Genomic DNA, 23,421 nt, shown 5'->3' with positions numbered 1-23,421 from the left:
GAGATCTCCCCTCCCAGATAAAATCTTTCCGCTCTTTATTAATTGCTATGAACAACTTTTCCTCTGGTTGATAAAAATATGCCTGACCTGTGTACAAGATTAATGGGACTAAAAACATTTTAACTGCTTGTACCTTAGTATAGATATCCATATAATAGAGCTTCCATTTTCTCAGTTTTTGTATTGCTTTTTGTTTAGTCTCTTTCCACATATTATTAGCTGCCACAGCAGAATCATTTTTAATCCATACTCTTAAATACTTCATGTCCACATAAGTATGGATATGCTTAACCAGTTTGTATGTGGGAACATAGTTTCCCACTATTGCCTTTGTTTTAGCTTCATTAATTTTATACCCAAAAAAGATTTGAAACTGTCTCAATATGTTCCACAGCACTGTAGTGTTCCTTTTTAGTTTTGTCAGGTATAAAATAATGTCATCTGCAAATAGAGCAAGCTTTTCTTGACTACCATACCAATTATATCCTTGAATTTCTAAGTCCTTTATTTTCTTTGCAAGTGGATCAAAATGTAGTGGAAATAAAGGGGAGAGAGGATGCCCCTGCCTGGTTCCTCTGCTCAAGGAGAGATTATCCAGAGAGGACCCCACCCACTTTAATTTTCACCTCCAGTCCCTCATAATATCCTCCTAATCAATCTTGTAATTTTATCAGGGAATGCAAATGCTTACATTGCTCTGCTTATAAAGTTCCAATTTACTCTGTCAAATGCTTTCTCTGCATCAAGACCCACCAACAACAGTGGCACTTTCTTACATTCTGCTTCCTTCTGGATCATCATTGTTGTTCTAATGGTGGACAGCTTGCAGAGAATGAAATAATCACTTAGGCAATATGCAGAGAGAGGAGGAATCACTGCAGATACAGGAAGAAGAGAACAGAATTTGGCAAGCTTCACATGCTACATAATCATGCTGTAGTTACATAGCCAGTTTAATAGAACAAAATCTTTATAACCTCAAACAGTAATGCAAAAATTGAATTAATAACACACTAAATTTATTTATTTTATTTGACATTTGTTGACCGGGTTGGTCCAGCTGGAACAGAGCCCTTTTTCAGTGGAGACCCAGGGAGAAAAGCTCCACAGTAAATACATACAATAAAGTTGACTTAGTATTCAGTTAATAAAACAAGAAACATACATAAAATAAATAAAGCAGGTTAGAAATTTATGGAAATAATCAGCATTATAGCATGTGTAGGTACAGTGCAGAGTACAAGAATACATATGGTTATAATTATAGGGCAAACACAATTGATAAGAGTGTAGTTACAAATAAGAAAGGATTACTAAGCTTATTCATTTGACTGTTTAAAAGTCATATACCAGAGACAAGATAAACTGGCATAGTATGAAAGAAGAAGAGGTTAAGTAACAAAAAGAATATTAAAAGAGAATAGAGGCAAAGAGGAAGGAAAGATAATTTACAAATTAAAGAAAACGAGTGTTAAGAAAAAGATAGGTTGTAAAGATTTAGATGGAAAAAAGAGAGCATTGGAGTAGCTAAGAGAGGTGAGTCAATCAGGTGGGAGATAGCACTGACATAGTTTAGTTTTGCTTAAGTGATTCTTTACTGCATTTCTGAATTGGGGTTTGGGTCTAGGGAGACGGACGTCTAGTGGTAATTTATTCCAGTTCACAGTAGGCAGATAGCTATAAAGTTTTTTTCCTAAGGTAATCATGGGTTTGTGAATGGACAAGAGATGTTCAGAGCACTGGAGTGTTCTTGCAAGGGTGTAGTGGGAGATTATAGAGGAGATGCTGGGGCAAAAAGTGGGCTGTTAAAGAATAGAATGAATTATCTGGAACTGAGAAATGAGGTGGTCATGTGGTAATTCTAACAAGTTCAGTTTCCTGAGAGCAAGGCAGTGATGAGATGAGTATGACATTTCAGCAGCACATTTAACTACCATGTTGTAAGTGGATTCTAGTTTAATTGTAAGTGTTGCCTGTAGATTGGTGAGAATTTGAGAGCCATAAAGAATGGGTAGGTAATAAATAGGCATGTGAAAGAGCTATTTTAGGTTTGCTTGCAAGAAAGTTTTTATTTCTATAAATGAGACCAAGTTTTTGATTGGTTTTCTTAATGTTACTTAGGACATGTAGGTCAAATTTTAGTTAATCAATAATGACTCCAAGTAGTTTAGTGTGACTTTCAACTGAGATAGGGGTATTGTTATGGTAAGTATTTAGGTTAGCTTGAGTCTGTGTGTGTGGTTGTCAGTTTGGAACTTTTGTTCCTATATGGAGGGCAACATTTCAATATTTAAAGATGTACATAGTTTTTTGTATTATTAAGTTAAAAGGTATTAGTATATTAAAAAATGTAGAGTGCAAATAACTATGCTACAGGAGATACACTTTGAAAGAAGTGAACATGTGAAATTGATAAAGGTTTTTCAGGGTGGTTATACAATAGAATACCTGGGACAAAGGAAGAGAGAAGTACTTCTATCAATTGCAAGAGGAGCTTCAATAGTAATAGAAGAGGATAAAATAGACAATAATGATAGATTTGTAGTACTAAGGGGCTACTGACAAGGGAGGAGGATTACATTGCCATGTAGTTGTATTCCACCAAAAACTGGAAAATGGAGATTAAGAGAATCTGGGAGAAATAATCAGCTTTCAGCAATAAGTATTACTTATAGGTAGGGACTGGAATTTGATTTGCAGTAGTGAAGATGTGTCTGGGGGGCCCAGAAGGAGAAATTTAACAAGGGTAGGTTTTTAAAGAAAATTATGAAAATATTTGACATGGAAGATGTGAATTCGGTAGTAGAAGTTTGGAGTGAAGTTAATATTATTCCTCAACATACAAAAACCGGGCTAGGCTAGACAGAATTGGCATTTCTCAGGAACTTGTGCATTTAATTGAAGGTCTTGATCTGCACCAATAACTTTTTTAAATCATGCTCCATTAATAATTAAAATAAAAATGAGACACTGGCACATTCCCACCTATCTGTTGAAAAGAGAGGAATTTAAGGAATGTGTAGTGGAAATTATTCAGGAGCTATTAGAGAAGATAGAAATTTCTTCTGAAAATATAGCTAGGGAGTGGGATAAAATTAAAAAGTGAAGTTTAAAAATAGGCTGGAAATAAAAGAATGGGAGATATGTTTAAGAAGTAACAAGAATTATTTAGGACTGACAAATGTCAATGTATTGCAAAGAGGGGGGACTGTCACTAAACAAGAGGAGGAGCAAATGCAGAATGCTAAACAGAAAAGGGATTTATGTATTTATGCATGAGTTTAGAAAGATTGCTATTAAGCAACTGTTTTTTGATGATAATTTTAGAGCATAAAAAGTTTTAGCAGAATGACTCAGGCAACAGAAAGTAGAAGGGCTGTCACCAAGCTTAGAGAGCCTATAACAAGAAAGATAATGGATCCTGTAGAAGTAATCGAAATATTTTGGAAATTCTGTGAAAGTCTGTATAAAACTGAGAAATACGGAATTCAAGAAAATATTCAAATGGAAGAATTAAATATGCCAAGGTTGAGGTAAAGGAGGCTCAATTACTAACAGGATAGGAGGAGGTGAGATAAAAACTGTGATGTATAACCAGTCTACAGGAAAGTCTTCAAGAGTAGATGGTATTCCTGTGGAATTCCAATAGGCTACTGGATAGATCTTCCACACCTGCTCTAAGATAATAGAGATGGTTTTGAACATAACTGTCAGCCTCTGAGCATTAAATATTATAGTATTAAAATTTAAGAATCACAGCAGAGGTTCAGAAAGAGGAGCACAGTAGACCCTATGTGTCTAGTGACATTGAATCTTAAATAAATAAGTAAAACAAGCTTATACAAAGTATGTACGCATGAGGATGTCTGACTTTGAGGAAATCATGACATTTTACTTCTGTAAGGCTAAATCTGAAGAACAAAGTCATAATTCTGTGCAGTTGAAATGTATGGTTTTGAATTCGTCAGTCTAATCTCCCATGCCTGAAACAAAGATGTGTGGGGTTATAAGTCAGTCCTGGGAAAATAAGGGGGTAGCTAGACACGCTGACTTTATGCCAGTATGATGGCTATTAGTGGTAGATTTTCTAGAAAAGCATGTTTTCCAGAGTAAGACAGCTGGCCTGCATCATCCCATGCACTAAACAAAATGTCCTGAAAAAATGGAAGCTTCATTGACATATATATTGTGGTCTTCAGTTTGCCACGAATGGCTATGATTTAAATAGCAAGCCTAGCTCCTGAAGAGACAGCTGTGGGAGGTAAGTGGCTAGTTGTGCTTTTTCAAGAAAACTGGGTAGGGGGTGTACTGCAAGAGCACCTTCTGTTGCAGGTCATGTGTCTAGCTGTAGGTGCACAAAAGTCTATTGGCAAACCTTACATGAAGGCAATAAACAGCTTCGAAAGTACAGAGGTATAAGTGGATCCAATGTTTTCAAACACTACATATGTAATGTGCAGAAACAGTTTACGGAGTACAAGCAAAACAATTCTGAATAAAGCTTAATTGTCATGAAAATCACCTCCCATTATTCAGTAAATATTATATCTGAAAAGCTAGTTACTCCTTTGAATGGATGGGCACCTCATGGGGTGAGGTGTGATGGGAGAGGACTACGTGGGAGGACTATGCTGGGTCACACCTAAAGCAAGTGAAACAAAAAGGATACTATTTTTTCTCATGAACTGCAACATAAGTGAATCGTATTGTTTGGTCACTAGATCCATTTTTAAGGATTAGTACCATATAAGTTTGCAGCATATCCCTAGGTGAGTGTTGTTGCTGTGACTACTGTCTGTCCTCCTCATCCCTGCTGAGTTGTTGTGCTCATCCACCTTATTTGATATGTATTGTCTGTAGACAGTGATGTTTCTTTGCACTGTACAAAACTGTCTGGTAGCACTGCATGGCTCTTAAGTCAACATATGGGTGACAGCTGTTACCTTTGTCAGAGCAGGGCTCTTGCCTCTTAGTCTGAAACAGTCATGCTCCCTAGTTCTTAAAAATAGTTCCAACACTAGAGTTTTCATGTGATTTGAGTAACAGAAGAATGAAAGATGTTAATAGCAACCATTAAGTTTATCCAGGTAATTTGCGAATTGAGGGACATGTTTGTTACATAGATATATCACTTTATATACTAGATAAGCTATTAGTGCATTTTAATATATATTTATTCAGCAGAGGAGTTTTATCTGTTGTTACTAAATAATTTTGCACATATACTTAGTATTGCTGCAGTTAATGTCATTAACTGATCCTTTCTCTTTTGCAGGGTCGTTGCATTAATTTCACGAGAGTCTCAGCTGAATCAGGAAATGGTGTGTGAGATGTTTACAACTGTACAGCAACAAGTGATGTAACAGAAAGTGACTGCTTTTTCTATCTTTTGTCTGCTTCAAACAACTCCTGTTATGAACGCCTTGCTTGTATACCTCATGCAGCACATTAGGAGAGTTTGCCTGACATTTGAATGATGCTTCTTCTGTTCTGCATTGATAAGGATTTATGTATTGTGAATGTTTACAGTTAAATTCACCACTGTGGTGTCTTTTATAAGATGCAAGCAAATGTTCACTGTAGTTCAGAAACTTTCTCTGTTAATTTCTTCACCTCTGCTTGCATTGCAGAATGTTGAATAAAATAAAGCAGTGTCTTCAGTTGAACTCAAAAAAACAATTTGGAATATTTGTCTTAACCAAGCCATTTAAATTTGCTTTAGGCTGTGATTCTCCAAAATCTGTGTTGTCCTGTGGCAGTGTTGAACTCAAAATGTTTCTCCTGTTCTACACCAATTTCCTTACAAGACTTTTTTGACAGAAAATCATGTAATTTTTCCAATGTATAGTGTTAATGCAAGTGAACAAATAGGCAAGTTGCCTTAAGGTATTTGGAAGAAGAAAGAATTTGCCCTTTAGTCTCCCCAATGGGATCTTTCTTTCTTTGTGCACCCAGGTCAGAAAATATATTACTAAGAGTAGGGATTCTGTATAAAGACAGCCTCTAATGAAAGATCATATGCAGACTCTAAAAAATTATGCTTCAAGATCTTCAGATGGTAACCAGTGTTTTCCCTTCCTTCCTTCATTTTAAGATCAGCCCAAGGCAGGGTACTGCTCTATTGAAGGACTCCCTTTACAGTAACAGTACTTGAACGTCCCTGACACCTAAAGCAAACAAGCTTGTATAACCCCAGCCAAATCCTGAAGTTCAGCCAAAGGCAGAGTACTGCTCTGTTGAAGGACTCCCTCTACAGCAACAGTATTTGAACATATGTTCAGTGATAATACGTACTCCTGATTGTATTGCCCTATTCCTGTGCCCACTGTGTACTATCCCTGGTCAGCTACAAAACATTGCTGTGCACCACCCATCAAGGGGTCCTTTGTCGGCCTTTAGCGTACTCACCTGCCTTCCTACCCCTTCACTGATCACTCACTATCCTAGCTCACTTCTTTTACCATCCTATCTTCCATTGTATCACCCTTGTACCTCTATTTCCTTCTCATGCCTGTCCTCTCACTGACCTCCTCACTCACATAGTCTCTAACTTATCTATCTCAGACGTAGTGCCACTCTTACTCTACCAGAGGTCCCCCATCCACCTCCTCAGTCTAGCTCCCAGATAACCTGTGCTCTTTCCCTCCATATAGATTTAGGCATAATATATCTGTCTATGGAAAGTAAATAGCATAGACTTAGGTATAAGGCAGCTTTCTCAAGAAGGAAATTGCTAACCAGCAGACTCTAAAGCATAGAGCTTTAATGTACTACCTGAATTACAACTGATAGCTTTACAAGCCCTACTTTCACTCACCCCTCCTCCCCTACTACAAAAGGTAGCATAATAAGAACAGGAAATAAATAAAATGCCTTTCCCACACCTAAAGGTAGCATGTTACACATTAACTACTTTTTTTTGTTCTCCTTTTGCACTAAAACTAAATCATTTCCCAATATCTCCATGTGACCTTGCTCCAACCCATCACAATTCCTACATAAATAATAAACCAACAAACAAAATAAACCCCTACTTATCCCAAAAACAAAATAAAATACTACAGAAACTACTTAAACTCTACTTATATCTAACTCAACAGCTCACTTGCTGTGGAGACATACACCCTAACCCAGGACTCAACTTTTCAATCCAGACAAACCTAAACCAACCAAACCCTCTTTAAAGAAGGGCAACCTCCTCTCTACTATGTAAGAAGTATACTTAAAGTTCAAGAACTCCATGCCCTATTGACGTTATATAAACTAGATTTAGCCATACTAACTGAAACCTGGCTTAGACCAGAACATCATGATAATGAGATTACATCCCCTGGCTATAATAATATGCAGAAAGATAGGACAGGGAAAAAAGGAGGTCCATACTGTTTTAAAATCATCTCACATTGGAACAGGTTAGCTACAACGCCCAGGAAGTCAATGATATAGAACTCATTCTTGCTAAATTAAAACTAAACTCTAGCAAACGTAGTTATAGCAGGTGCCTCCATCCCACCAGGAAATAACATTGCCACTATGGAAAACCTGTTACATTGGATGTCTACCTCTCATCCACAAGAGACCATTCTCTTAGGAGATTTTAACATTGACTGGTCTGACTGTACCAAATTTAATCCCTCTACCCATAATAATCTTCATGGGTTTACCCAAATCATAGATACCCCCACAAGAGTCGATAAGAAATCCAAATTTCAGTCCATCTTAGATTGGATACTTCTGTTTGACCCCACCTTAGCACACCAATCAGGCTGCTTACCAGACAATTTGAGGGATCACCAACCAACCTACCTTATTAGAAATAAATCCCACCATAACAAACAGTCTGTCCTTAGAATAGTTCATAACAAAAAGAACTTCAAAGCCAAGGACCTAAACAACAAACTAAAATACTGTAACTGGACTCCCCTAAAACACCTACCCCTAGATGAAGCAGTAGATTACTTTAATACAATTTTTGTCTCAATCCTAAACCATCATGCACCAGCCCGAACCATCAGAGTTAAGGCAAACTATGCCCCTTGGTTGACAAATGAAACTAAAACCATAATGAAGGACAGAGACAGAGCCTGGGCTCAATATCATAAACTTAAAACCAATACCTCAAAACAAAACTATTTAGCACTACGGAACAAGTCCAAACAACTTATAAAACTCGATGAAACCAATTGCTACAAAACCTTACAAGAGAAAAATGCTCACAACCCTTGGAAATTCTGGGCCTCAATAAGTAAATTACTGCATCCAGGTAAAACCGGCACTCCCAAACCCATAGTTCCAACCAGCAAAGAGGACACCCCTACATAATTCAACAAATTCTTTACGGAAACAGTCCTTGCTCTATCTAACACCCTAAATAACACCACCAGCCCTACACCTTCTCCAACTAACCGTAACACAGCAGACTCCCTCTAGCTTTTCCTTGTCTCCAGCACCTACCCAACTTATTACTAAACTCCTCAAAAAGCTAAAACCTACCATACTATCTGCTGACAAACTTCCCGCTGATTTCCTTCAACTAACAGCTGAAACTATATCCTACCGGTGTCTATACTCATAAATAGATCCATAGCGGAATGCAAAGTACCTAACCTGTGGAAAATATCTCATATTATTCCACTCCACAAAGGCAGCAACTCTCTTGAGCTCACCATCTACCTGCCAATTGCAATGTTATCTCCTTTAACAAAAATACTAGAAAGAGTAGTACATTAACAACTAATGCAATGCCTCCTAAAAAATAACCTTATATCTACATCTCAACATGACTTTCGGCCCTCCCATTCTACCACCACTGCTCTACTCTCATATACCAACATAGTCAACACACATAGAAACAACAAACTTTTCATTTCCTCTGTATTTAGACTTATCTAAAGCCTTTGATATTGTCACCCACAACCTGCTTCTCAAAATTCTATCTACCCTTAACATTAACTCCCTCACTATATCATGGTTCAACAGCTATATATCAGGCCATCAACAAGCAGTTCTTTGGCAGGACCAGCTATCCTCCCTTCTACTTGTATCCATAGGAGTCCCTCAAGGTTCCATACTTGGTCCTTTACTGTTCAAATCAGATAGCTGCCACCTCTCTCTATGCCTCTGTAGTGCAATATGCCAACGATACTACTATCATATGCGCCGCCCCAACCTTAAGCAAACTTCAAACAATAACACAGCATAACTTTACTCTGGCTGAAGCATGGTTTTCTATCATTAAACTTATACTCAATTGCAAAAAAACAAAATGACTTCTCTTCAGTCCTGGCAGAGCTCCTGCACTAAATAATGATTTCACCATAAACTCTAAGGATAATACCTCAATCACCCCAACAACTGACACTAAACTCCTAGGAGTAGTAATTGATGATCTAAAGTTTGACATACACATAGCCCAAACAATCAAAAAGTAAACAAAAACCTTGGTCTACTGTATTGAAACAAGCAATTCATGACCAGTTATACCAAAGCCACTATTGCTAGAACACACCTATTATCCACCCTACTGTATGCCTCCCCAACCCTGACTAGTGAACTAAACAAAATGGCATCTTGCTATAACAAGATTGCCAAGTTTCCTACAGATGCCTGTAGTAGATCCCATCACTGTCTTTCCCCTCAAACAGCTCAACTGGTTTGAGTTGCCCCAACTACTACTTACTACTCATCTCTTCACAGCCCACAAACTGTATTACCTCTCTGACAAAACTCCAGCACTACAGGATCTAATACAGCCCTACACCACCACCCGAGCCTTAAGGTCAACAGACCGAAATCTCATAAATGTCATCAAACAGAAGAATGAAGCAGGTAGAACTCTTTTTGGCTGTACTATAGCAAAAATCTGGAACTCACTCCCAAATCATATAACTTCTACAAGCTCTGCTTCACTGTTTAAGAAACTACTCAAAACCCACTATACTAACAGTTGGCTATGCACATGTGACTCTCCAGGCTAAGCCACTGCATTGCAGTGTTGCAAGGATTCCGCCAAAGATCACCTATAAGTTTCTAACCTCTGAATACTTATTCTTACTATAAATTTCTAACTTCTGAATATGTATTCTTACCAAACAGTGGTCTATTTTGATAGTATTGTTTTAAATGTCTATGTAGAAATGTTGACTTTTTATTCTGATGCCATTGATTTTTCATGTCTATGCAGAAATGTTAAATATGTTTTTTAAATGTTTAATTGTATGCCTTAAGAACACAGCTATGTATTTTACAACATGTATGTAGCATCGTATTAAGTGGAGCTTTTCTCCCTGGGCCTCCGCTGAAAATGGTCCTGTGTCCAGTTGGACTTTCCCAGTCATCAAATGTAAAATAAAATAAGTAAATAAAAAGATCAATAATGCATAAAGTACTGCAAGGAACAATACTTTCATTGATTTTCAGTCACATAAAAGATAAAAACATTCCCTTCCAGTTGCATCATCCATGTTCAGTCTGACGTATAAAACCTTTCTCTCTCTTGACACAGTATCTTTTATTTCCTAATTTGTCTGCTGCTGTTTGAAATGGTTGCAACTTCAACAACCACTGTAAATTAAATTTTTTGTGTTAAGAAAGATTGACTTAGAAAATGCATCTGATGTGCAGGGTAAACTCTAGTATTCTGCACAATGTACCATTTTACCAGTTTGTAGAATCTGTTGAAACTGATTCTTCCATTACAAAAACATGAGTGCCCATATTGTAAGGCTTTCTCATTAGAGTTCTTATAGGTTTATTGCACATTTCAGCAGTTTGTGTTATCAAGTGTTCATATGCATGTTTACTTCAATCGTTCTTGCCAAATTTTCAATTGGCACTGTCATTCCTTTCCAGTATAATATTGTAATAAGTTACAGAGTTGTGACTTTTATAATATTCTTTAACAAAGCACAAGATACTCTATATTATCTTATAATACTTTTATAATTTGGGCAATTCTAAAAAAAAAATTTATACATTAAGGTGTTTTGATTAATTCAGTTCTTAATAAGATATCATCAGATGATTTTGTATTTAGAGATTTAACCACTGCATTGCATAATTTATAGAGCAGTTTCATAAATTGTTTGATATAATTGTTTTAGTGAAATTTTCAGACATAGTACAAATTCTCTAAATCTGTACTAAATCTGTTTTATTCTGTTCAACATTGTGTGAAGGAGAAAGTATTTGTAAGAACCAAAGATTTTCAATGACTGCCTTTAACACAAATGGCGAAATATAGCTTTAAATGTATTTATCTAAAATTATTTACCTGACTGTAAAAGGTAATGCTACTTTAAGTAACTTTTGTTAACTGAAATGAAGGTAGTCCTGCTCTAATAGAACTTTCCCTGGGATTTATAAATGAATGTTGGTAGTGAATCTCATTTTTCAACTTTTTCTGTTTCATAAACTGGGGCTAAAGATGCATCTAAAATTAAACATTTAGTTTAAAATGAATACCTAGCCACATTCTCCCATTTGTAATACATGGAAAGTATAAAAAATGCCCAATTTCATTATGTAGTGTTTTGTTTCGGCTACTGATTTATGAATCACAGGGTTTTTTTTGACCAACTGTATTTCAAGTATTATTTAATTCTGATTTGAACCTCAGGTTACCAGTGGAGATAGTTTAAACATTTTAAATGTGATATTTAAAAAGTCCTGATTGCACACTGTAGCATTTCTTTCACCATGTTATGTGATTTCCTGTATAACTTCTTAAATATGTAAACTGGTACTTAATGTATTTATTATATTTTGTTTTGCAGTTTCTCAGATTTATATTGAAAGATAGATGGGCTGTCTTCTGTTACACATATTTTTATGCTAATTTTGTTCTGGTTTCTGACTTAGCAAGATTTCTTGAATTTTGTTTTAGCTTGTTGACAATAGTATACTATGGAGGTTTAATGGGCACTAAATTTCTCATGTTTTTAATTTGTGCAAATGTAACAGTTTGCTTGTATTTCTGTGCATCTACTATGCTTGCTGCAGTTTTAATATGTGACTGCAGCTACTGTTGATATTAGACATGCATTTTATTTGTATTGTGCAAAAACATGAAAATAAAAACAAAAATAAATAAAATTATTTTTATTTATATGGAAACAATGACCTGCAAATGTATTAATGGTACATTTCTCAAACGTCATCAGTTACATTATATGGGAATGATGACTTAAGCATCACTAGTTACGCTACTAGTTACTTACATCAACAAAAACATTATTGCTTGCCAAGTATAGATGAACACTTTTTTCTTTTAGAATTACAGCATTTATGTGTTTTATTATTATTATTATTATTATTAATCTGTTGATAGGTCTAGTTTTAAGAATATCCTGTTTTTAGGAAATGCCCAGGAGTAACATACCGATCAAGAACAGTGGGCACTTGACATGAGACCCTTTTGCGGTGATTATCTGCTTGAAATTCCTGTTTTGATATCCTAAGCTTGCCATTGTTCTGAATTGTCTCAGATGTGCTGAGGGGTGCAAGTTTTTCCTGTTTATGAATGTTATGACATCACATCCTAGTCTTTTTGGGCAAAGTCATCCCCTGTCAGCCCTACGTCTTTTCTTCTGTTTGGAAATTTTAATGTCCATGCTGTTTAGTTTACACACCAGAAACAGCACTTGCACTGTTTGTACTGCCTGGGCGAGGTGCATAAAATCATTAACATGGCTGTCCTTGTTTCAAGCTGTTGGGGCACATACAATCAAAAGATTTGCTAATCAGGTGTGATTGTAGTACCAGCATTCATTTAAGCAGCCATGGCTTATATTGTGTTTTTAGGTGTTCCGACAAGGAACTAGTATCAGCTCATCGCTGCAGTTTCTTGGTCCCCAACTTGTGTAATTTTTTTGGCATTTAACTTTAAGTTGAGGGGCACTAGTCTCTAGCTCTGCACAGGCCAAGGCATTATCACAGGTAGCAGAGCATCAGCCCAGCCAACTGCAGACAAAGGCGTGAGAAGCTTCAGTGTAAGAAACTTATGGCTTTCAGGAGAAACTAGCCAAAGGATAAACATGACAGTCTTGTGTGTTTAGGAAAAGATAAGGTATCATTAGCCAAAGCAGTCCCCTCAGCAGACAATCTCCAAGAAAGCTTCACCCTTCTTATGTGCTACCCATTGTTTCTCAGCCCGGTCAGGAATGATCTTGATTCAGTCAATGGCATATCAAAAATTTGGAATTTAAATCTGTACATGACTGCAGAGTGAGAGCTGTGATCGCATCTTGTGCTAATGAGCTTGCTTTACATAACTATTTAGACTGTGTTATTGCTCAGTGAAAAAAGACAATAAATTCCAACCCACATCAGTTTTCTGTCAGTCATTTTGATAAGTGGGGTGCAGTGCACGCAGGAGATGTGAACCTCAACAACTACACTGAGATCTCTTCGTAGAGTTTCATCACCAGCCTTCTTACACCAGAGCAGCCAGAGTTTAAGTGTGCATGACCAGCTCCTGTGGAGGATGCCCTTAAGTCATTCAATGAAGAATCATTTATTAAACTAAGGCCTTTGAATTCTACTCCTCTCACTTTCCTTCCAAGTCAAGAAATGTTTGCTGACTAAAGTAGAAGATACTTCTGTTACTATTTAACTCCAGATGTGCCTGCTGAGATGGCCCAAATGCTGGAAAAGATTGTTTTTTTGAAAATGGTGGAAGTATGTCTTTGCAGTACAGGAGTGGCTATGCACAGCCCAGCTTAGAGCACCATGACCAAGTACCATCTCCATTTGCAGTATATTAAGAATCGGATCCCCATTCCCTAACACCTGGTAACCATCTGCCAGTAAAATTACAACTAGCAAGTTAGGTGAGCTTGGGTTGCCCCAACTGAAAGTAAGGGTAGAGGACTGCCTCCCACTCTGTGTTCTGCATCTATAAAAGAGATTATGAGTAGCTCCATATATGAGGTCTGAGACTTTGAGTTCCCATATTTCAGAAATATACTGTGATTCCAACAAAATCAGCAATTTACAAAACTTGTTTTGACCAATTTAAAGCATTTTCTAGTTCCCTGCCATACCTCCCAACCATACCAAATTACTCGGTTTTTACCGAGTTTTGGGGTCCAACTATTGGGGTGCTATGATTCCCGAGTGGTACACCTTCATTTCTTATTTATTTTCTTTTTTTATTTTATTTTTGTATGTTTTTCATTTTTCGTGCTTCGTGAGCTGACGTCATCATATGAGTGATGACGTCAGCTGTGTCAGGGCTACCAGCCTGTCAGAATTCAGCTCAGGGAGCTTGCATTTCTGGCTGGGGCTTGCCTGCCTATCAAATGCTTATTTCCGGCTTTTGCGAGCAGGAATGGCACTTGAATGAAGGCTGTTATTTGGGCTGTTAAATGGATGGCTTTGCGAAACAGAAAGGATGGATTTTATTTTATGGTGAAACAAAGCTCTTGGAAAGGATTTTATGAAAATGGCAGGCTTGGGAAGCTTACGGCAGGTAAGAAGTTTTGTGTGTGTGTGTGTGTGTGAGACCAGTATTTTTCTCTTTGGGAGGATTGCTCGAAACATGCCAACCAGGACAAGTGGCACGGCAAGTCCACACTGGAAATTGGTGAGATAACTTTAGTTATTTTTCTGTGTCTCCTTGTGTTTCTGTTTCGGAAGGATCCTTCCACCTAGTAAGATGGGAAAGACAATGCTGTGGTGTGTTTTGCAGCAAGTAGCTTGTAAGATGCAAAGTTATGCACCACAGTTTTCTACTCCATTAGCTCGGTGGCATACAGTTGATGCTGTCAGATGCAGATAAGTATCACTATTACAAAAGCTCACGCAAGCAGCCCATTTCACCTCCCCATTACCCCCTTTTTTACTTATTGATTTCAGTCTTTTTTTGTCCACTATTTAAACTTGTATGCAGCCTTCTTAGCCTATAAATGACTACTATGCAGCACGACAAGCTTTTCTTTGCACTAATTCTTTTATCGGTCTTTCCCTTTCTGAAAGGTGTCTAATAACGAGACAGCATTTCCTAAACTTTCTTATTATAACTAGTGATAAAGTGCTGCATTTTATCAATGATTACATTGTATCCATCAGGGACTGTGGTTGTCATTTTGGCAGTTTGCAGCTCATTCTAATTCTGTGACTATCTTACTTATAGCACTGTAGCCAGGCAGTTATACTTTTCCTTGCTGCCTTACAATATTGATTGTAAGTCTATGTCTTTGCGATTCTGTTTTGTTTACCAATAGTTTGTTAGACTTAGCTGAGTGCGTTCCTCAACTTATAAGTGAAAATGTGGTCCATTATGATAGAAAAGACTGTGGTGAGTCTCTGCTGCAGATGGTACCCTGGTGTGTGTGTAAATACCCCCATTTATTAGAGGTACTCAGGCTCAAACCCTGTACCTTGTACAGGGTAAAAAGAGCCTAAAGTCCCTAGCCACCACCACTTGTACATTTGTGCCTCATATTTTGATCTGTTCCTCATAAAATCTGTGGTTTTAAATTCATTAAATAATGACAAACATTTGAATTTCAGACTTCATATTCTTCAGAAAATAAATGTTAACACAAAACCTTTTATTCTAGCAATTTTCTAAGTTTATAAGATCAGACAGTATTTGAAATGTGTCCCTATTTTGAGGCTGTATTCCCCCAATTTATGTTTTTTCCAGTTTTTTTGTGCTAAGAGTTGACAGCTATGGTGAGAAGTGAGAACTGAATTTGTATTCCCCCATTATTGGCTCTGTCCAGGTTTTTTGTGCTAAGAGGTTGAGAGCTATGATGAGAAGTGAGAACTGAATTCACTAAATGATAGCTATTTAAGTTTCAGTCTTCCTATCTTTCAGGAAAATGCTGACTTGCCATAGTGATATGTTGCTCTGACTGTAGTGCACAATATCCTGTGTTCAGCACTTGCCAGTGAAATGCATGGTGGTAACACATTTTATTCTAGCAACTTTCCAAAATTATACATACAATGTTTAAAATGTGTCCTTGTTTTTTAGCCTTTTGTCCCCACCAAAAAAAACTGAAATTGAAAATAAGTGTGAGAAGCTGTGCAAGATGCCTATGGCTTACACTACTGTCATTGTATTTATAGTGTGGGTGGGTGTGGAGGTAGACTTTTATGATGGAAATGTTCTGAATTGGGCAGTTTTGTCATTATATGTTCATGCATTTTGTTTCATTGCCTACAGCCTACTGGAGAAATGTTCAAACAATAAATGTAAAATGCACTCTGTCTAACAAGTGTGCTGTATTATACAAGGAATATAATTGAATAAAGTCAGGAAGGTGTATCAAAGAACACATGTATGTTTCTTGTTTTGTGTGCAAGGGGCCAATGATTTGAAAACAGCCCAGAGGTAATCTTTATCCACCACTGGCTAGATGCATTTTCTTTGGATATGGTGTGCGGGTTTCAGTGCTGTTTCAATGAATGTGAGTTTCAAGGGCAGAGAAGTTTTAATGCCAAGTCTGTTTTCATTGTGAGACAGTGTTGCTTTGTTTTGCAGATGTCTATTGATGTTTGTGCATTGGGCTGTAAAATGTAAAAATAAAATCCAAATAATCATTGTAGAAGTAAAGCAGTATGCACACATTAGTGTTTATGGTAAATGGGGCGAAATAGCCAGGTAATGGGACATTGGAATGATTGCAGGGGGACCCCGGTGCCATATTTTGTCTGTTCTTCAATTTGCATTTGAAAGTTGGTATCCTACAATTCTATTTGGAGTGGGTGGGGTTACATAATGTATGCTAATTTAATGTTAATCAGCATACAGATTTGTACCTATTTTTCATGGGCCTTGCCCAAATTTTTGATGTTTCCAGGTTGAGAGCTATGTTCCCTGCCATCTTTCCATCCTGCAATCCTTACCTCTTTTGTTTATTTATATATTTCCTGTAATATTACTGTAGTCTGTTGGGGGCTGGGGTCTACTCCAAAATATCTTCTGTCTTAGAGTTATAGTCTATCCACAGCCCCTTTTCCCATTTTTGCACGTGTTTGGGGTGTAACTTCAACCCAGAATATTCCCTGTCTATTCTAGGGAGTGCAGTTATGTTCCATGGTCTTTCAACAAGGCTTCCCTCCTGAGAAGAATGAGGATGATTCAATTTACAAATTACAAAACTTGTTTTAACCAATTTAAAACATTTTCTAGTTCCCTGCCATCTTTGCATCCTGCAATCCTTACCTCTTTTATTTATATATATATTTTCTCTAATATCACTGTAGTCGGTTTGGGGCGGGGGTCTACTCCAAAATACTTCTGTCTTAGAATTATAGTCTATCCATAACCCCTTTTCCCATTTTTGCACGTGTTTGGGGTGTAACTTCAACAGAGAATTATAATATATTCCCTGTCTATTCTAGGGAGTGAAGTTATGTTCCATTGTCTTTCAACAGGGCATCCCTAAGAAGAAATAGGATGATTCAATGCAGTGTAAATGATGACACACTTATGCTTATGTTGTCATACTACCTTGTAGTCCCTCTGCCCTTTCTCATGAAATTGCTGAACCAGTATGTGAACAATAATGAAAAAACTTGAGCATGCCTTCCCATGCAACCTTTCCTCAGTGATGCAATTTGCCAAGCATGCAAGCATCAAGACTCCTCTTTTTCTGCTGCAGAGATAATGAGTGGCCTTTATAAATCCTTGGCATAGTGCAATACCATCCTTACCATGTATTCCAAGGTGGGCTCTTTTGTGACCTCTTTAGGTCACAATAGTTCCCAGAGACCACATTGCCTTTCTGTATTTTTGCTAGTCAAGAAGTCCAAACCTTTGGCAGCATGAGTAGGAGAGTATGTTCTCCACTGCCAGTTTGGGCCTTGTATTCATTCCATGGCGCATGCATATTATGGTTTCTTCAGGGATCTTCATGTTGCCCAATGCAGTTGTGTCTGTATTGCAGACTATGGTATGTGACTGCAAAACATGTCAAGACACAGGTGAGCTGAACCAATCCATTCTGCATGTTGTCTTAGAAGTAGTGCTTTTTGCTTCTGACAATCTTGTTGAAGATTTACACAAGATTGTGGGTGCTGATTGTGGTGGAGGGTCACTGTGATGCATCTCCTGGCCTCTCCCTCTTCATCTGTACACATAGCCAATACTATAAGATTGATAAGATTGCCCCTCACAAAATGAAGAGGGCTCCCAAGTGTCTGTGAAGTATCACCGGAAGCAGATTGTGTAAACACCACAGCAGGTATCATGAGTGTGCAGCAGGACATCCTGTATTAGGGCAGTTTTCAGAGTTTGCCCCAGATTGGAGAGCAGCTGCTAGGAGCAGTGAATAAAACAGCGATCTTGGATGACTAGGTCTTTGAACTGTTAAAATCCCTGCTTAGGGCCAAGCTGCATCTACACAGCTCCTGAAATAGGACCAGACTCTGGATCTCAAATGTGCTGTATACATTACCCCCCTTTGGTAAAGAAACTGAGAGCTCTGTTTCCACTTTTTCCTATTTGAAGAAAATGGGAGGGATTTATCATATGTAGGACTGTAACCATTTTTAATTGAGTACTTCATCTGTCATGTTATGAATGGCAAACTCACCAAGGGATTGGTCTTCTGCTTCTATAGGTAACTGCATTATGCTAATGGACATGACTGATATTGTAATTCACATTAGTACCTGGCTTCCACACAGGATATGCCTTCAGTTTACTCTGAATGGGCTTTGCTTTCAGTACATAATGCTGCATTTTGATTTTTCTGCTCCTACAGTGTTTACCAAGACTGCTGATGTGGGTCTATATTAGAACATCCAAACTCCAAAAGAGTGAACACTCTTTAATCAAACTCAAATACCCAAAATCACACAATATTGAACATACAGAACAGCAATTTTTTCCCAGGGAAAAAAATCACTGCTCAAAAAAAAAATCCAGATACAAAATAAAGTGTGTGTGTGTGTGTGGGGGGGGGGGGGGCTTCTCCAGATTGCACCACAGTGGAGGAAATGTCAAAGTCCTGAAATGGCCCAGCGATTTTTTTTTTCCCCTGGGAAAAAATCGCTGTTCCGTAACTTTTATATTGTGTGGTTTTGGCTATTAGCATTTGATAAAAGAGCATTTGCTCTTTTGGAGTTTGGATCTTCTAATATAGACCTGCTGATGCTGTATGACAGGCTTTGCAGGAGTAGGCTATTCCTGTCTTTCTTTGTGTGAATGACTGGCTCCACTGTAGCAGGTTTTTTTGGCTCTCTTTTCCAGCACAGAAGAGTGTAGTGCTGGATATTTATTTTCAGCTCCATCCAGAGTGTGTCAAGAAGCTCATAGACTTGGAGGTTTGGGTGGAATGGCTGCAAGCAAAGACACTTCAGCATCTTTTAGACCTCATAGCATCCACTGTCTTCTCAATCCCAGTCACACACGTTTGAGTGACTTATAGTGGGTAATAAGGTACTAGACTACAAAGTTATAATGACTTTGTGTACCTGCCATTATATCAAACCCCAGTTACTTGGCTCTAAAATGGAACATGGTGCCTATGAATAACAGTATGGCCTTCACTCTCTGCAGCAAAACTCATCCCAGTGTCTTATGAGGGATACTTCACAGGAGATCTCCACCCTTAGAAAAAAGGACCCCAAGGAGATAGGGAGCTTCCACAACCCAGTTTATGCTATGTTCTTCAACCTGTAAGTGCTGAAGTGCACATAGAAGCACTTTTCTGCTCTTGTCAGCCAAGTTATGGTATGATTCATGAACATACATGGTGACAAGACATTACTAAAAAAATCTTTCTCTTCTATAGAAACCTAGCTCAATGAATCAAACTTCCTACTCAACACAAGAAAACTTGTTAATGCTTTTTACCTCAAAATGTTGCCAAAATCAAAACCAAGTTTTTACCATAAATTCAGCAAACTATACTGCATTCAGACTGTAACTGACAGTAAACTTCTACACATTCTAATAAATGAGTCTCATATATGACAAGCATATACTGCACACTATTAAATCTATACACCAGAAACTATTTATCCTTTATAGGATCAATGGATTCCTTGCAGACACTGCAAGGAAAACACTAGCCACCACCTTCTTATTGCCAACTATCTTATATGCTGCTCCCATGTTAACAAACTTAAACAATAGTCATAGAAAAAAACTTGCCTTCTGCTACAATGAAATGGCTAAATTTGCGACCATTCTTCCTCATCGGACCCACAATTGTCATAGCTTAAAGCAATTAAACTGTCTTGAACTACACGAATACCTAACATATTCACAACTAACTACAGCAGCACACTCATTCATTATCCAGAAAAAATGTTCTGCAATACAAAACATATTACTGCTCTACTGTCCACTGTAAACTCTGGAATAGTATCCTCACACAAATAAAACTCTCTGACAAACTCAATAGTTTTAAACCACTGCTTAAATGACTTCTTAACCAGTCATTCTCATTACAAGTGTAGACTTTGTATTCACCATACGATACTCTCCAAATACTCCTCAAACAGAATACTCGGCCTCTCACTGAAGTGACAATTTTTATACATAACTGCTACTTGTATAATCCACAACATTGCATGTGGGCTTTCTCTTTAGTAACTTCCACCACTGTAAAATCTTAGCATGTGTAAATGTAACTACTGTTTGTGTATAAATGTAAATAGAAATGTAACTGCTCTGTGTTTAACTGGAACTTAGTATAATGCAATGTAAGCAAATAGTTTTTTTTCCCTGTGTCTCCAGTGAAAATGGGTTTTACCCAGTCAGACTTTCCAGGTAAACAAAGACAGATAAATAAATAACACCTTTGAAATAAAGGTAAAGATGGTATAGTTGCCACAAATGGTGGCATCTGACAGCTATATACATCTTGGGTAAAGTGAATATGTTGGATTCTGTGAGCCATAACTCAGTTCTTTCCCAGAACAGAGGATAAGGCAGACCTGTATGATTAGGGTCTTTTAAATGTCTTCACCAAAGATATAGATTACCACATTGTTTTCCCTTCTTCTGCCAAGTTCATTGTGGCAAAAGTATACATTTTCCCCATGTGCCTTTTCATTCCACACCTTCTCAGCAAAAATGGGAGAAAAAATTCCCAAACTAATCTTCACCCCGTGGTAGCTGGGGAGGTTTCATGCTTTATGGTCTCAGTCAGAACAGGAACATTTCTGTCTGTGTCTGTTTAGAAGCTGTGGAAGCCCCCGTTAGTTGGAGCAATAACCATTTTCATTCACATCAGGGTGTCCATTATATCCTCTGCTCTCCTTGGATATTCCAGCAGAAGCCTTGGCAGTGATGAGATCTACTGGAATGCAGTGAAGTAAACAACAGTTTCTATCTGGAAGAGACACACTGTCATCCCATGTAATCCTGACCTACCTCAAACACCTGACTGACTTTGTCTTGTTACCTCATAGTCAATATGCATGGTTCAGGTGTCTGTGCATTTCAGATTTCTAGAGGGTAAAAATGTAGACCAACACTGGCTACTTATGTCATATTTTAATGCTTTTTTTTTGCCTCCATTTTAATGACCCTTGTCTTCTTTTGGACAGCTTTTGACCTGATAGGCTTGTGCCATCCTTTTGAAATAGTTGGCTCAGCTGCTCTCAAATTAATCTATTGGAATAGATCTTTCCTATTCCATGTCAACACTGCATGCAGTATGAGCTGCAATCTCTTTCCATAAATAAACTTTTTTGGTTTTTAATGAAAATTTGGTAGATTAACCAATGTGTCTGCAGTAAGATTCTTCAGAGCTTTCTTAAATTAGTACATGCATTTTCAGCTATTCTTTCCAGGAGTGTACAGTCCATTACCCCTGAAACTGCATTTTTAACTATCACTAACCTGACAGGTATGTCAACTAAGAGTATACACCGTGTTCTAATTATTGGAGAATTTCTGCTATGTAGAGGAAGAAAAATGCTACCCAAGATAAAATATTTTAAAGTTACAGTAACTTGCCTAAGTGGAACTGTGTGTGTACATAATTTATGACTTTGTTTCTTAGGGAACACAAAGTTAGACAATGTTGCTATGATGGCCTTTGCTCTAAGCCAGGAAAGGGGCTTTCTAGTCGCTCACAGATGTCATTCTCTTCCCATCACTACATCCATCCATCCACAACCCGTTTTCCCCCATTATTGCATTTGGGTTCAGGGTGTCACTTTGAATGATAATCATCTAGAGCAAAGGTTTGCACCACTGGGTGGCTAGCCCTGCCACAGTAGTTCTGCACCACACAATCACATGCACACACACATCTGTGGCCAATTTACTCTGTCCAATCCACCTACTGCGTGTCTTTGGAATGTGGGAGGAAACTGACGCACGTGGAAGAAGCCCACACAAATGCAGGTAGGACATGCAGACTCCACACAGAAGGCAACCCAGCCAAGAATTGAAATGGTGATCTGCTTGCTGTGGAGTGATAATCCTATCCGCTGTGCCACCATGTATAAAATTGAACTTGCTAGTACTTTGACTAGGAAGATCCATTGTTTATCATTATGATCTGGGTTGGAACACACTACATCAACAGAAGAGCTGGTTGCTAAAATTCATAATTTTGGAAAGGACATGTTCCATCTGTGGCACCCTGGTAATAGACTTCTTTGAGCCATTGTTACAGAACATGTTAGGGCTTTTTGCTTAAAAAGTAATTATTGTTTGTGTAATATAAACAGTAAATTGCACAGATTTAAGTTTTTTTAGAAGTCTAAATAGCAAAGTGACAGATATTTGTCATATGATATCCAGGGAAAATCTTTACATTCTACTATAGAAAGAGGTGTGTTACATTTTATAAATATACCTGGGGCAATACCAGACTCCCAGGGCTAATTGCAGGGCACACTAAATTAGTGATGGTGCCAACCTGTCATGATATAACCTGTGCCTTTGCATTTGGCAGTCCTACTGTGGAAATTATAGGAGCAAGTATTCATCTAGCTAAGAGGCACTCTCCATGTTGTGTCTTTACAGATATCCATCTCTGAATACTGAAGAACTTCAAAATTTCAACTTAACTAAATGTATATAGCTCATACTGCATTGCAGCAAGGTACGTGACTATCCTAAGTGTTTCATTGGGACTCTTTTTTCCTCTGAGAATGTCAACACAAAATGTATATTAGACATCCTGAATAACCAAGATTATGTCCAGAATGTAAGTTTTTGGACTAGAATAGACAGTGTCAGACATAAAATAGTAACATCACACAACATGAATCACAGCACACACAGACTGGTTTAGTAATTATCATCTGTTTAATATCACAACTACAGAAATAATAGGTGCAATATTTAAAAAGACTACTTCAAAAGTCACATTATCACTTAAAACTACATCATAATCGCATGGTAATATATGAGAACATGAACCAATTGCATAGTCATGAACTAGTGAATTTCCTTAAAATATGCTTACTATTCTTTAATAATAATATTCATAACTT

At 37.6% G+C, this 23,421-nt stretch overlaps 1 protein-coding gene across 1 annotated transcript in view; it reads left to right on the top strand.

Moving 5' to 3' along the window:
* Positions 1-23,017, top strand: part of LOC122793290 (anthrax toxin receptor 2-like) — a 3,151,219-nt gene extending 3,128,202 nt beyond the window's left edge. Inside the window, exons 11-12 of the mRNA XM_044061158.1 lie at positions 5,276-5,321; positions 22,949-23,017. Coding sequence (XP_043917093.1) covers positions 5,276-5,321; positions 22,949-22,962 — 60 coding nt within the window. The 3' untranslated portion in view covers positions 22,963-23,017. The remainder of the gene's footprint in view (positions 1-5,275; positions 5,322-22,948) is intronic.
* The last annotated feature ends 404 nt before the right edge of the window (positions 23,018-23,421 follow it).

This window comes from Protopterus annectens, chromosome 2.part0, assembly GCF_019279795.1.
Source record: "Protopterus annectens isolate FY-2018-M chromosome 2.part0, PAN1.0, whole genome shotgun sequence".
Lineage (NCBI taxonomy): Eukaryota > Metazoa > Chordata > Ceratodontiformes > Protopteridae > Protopterus > Protopterus annectens.
Note: the sequence above shows the minus strand (reverse complement) of the source record. Positions and strands in the feature narration are given on the sequence as shown.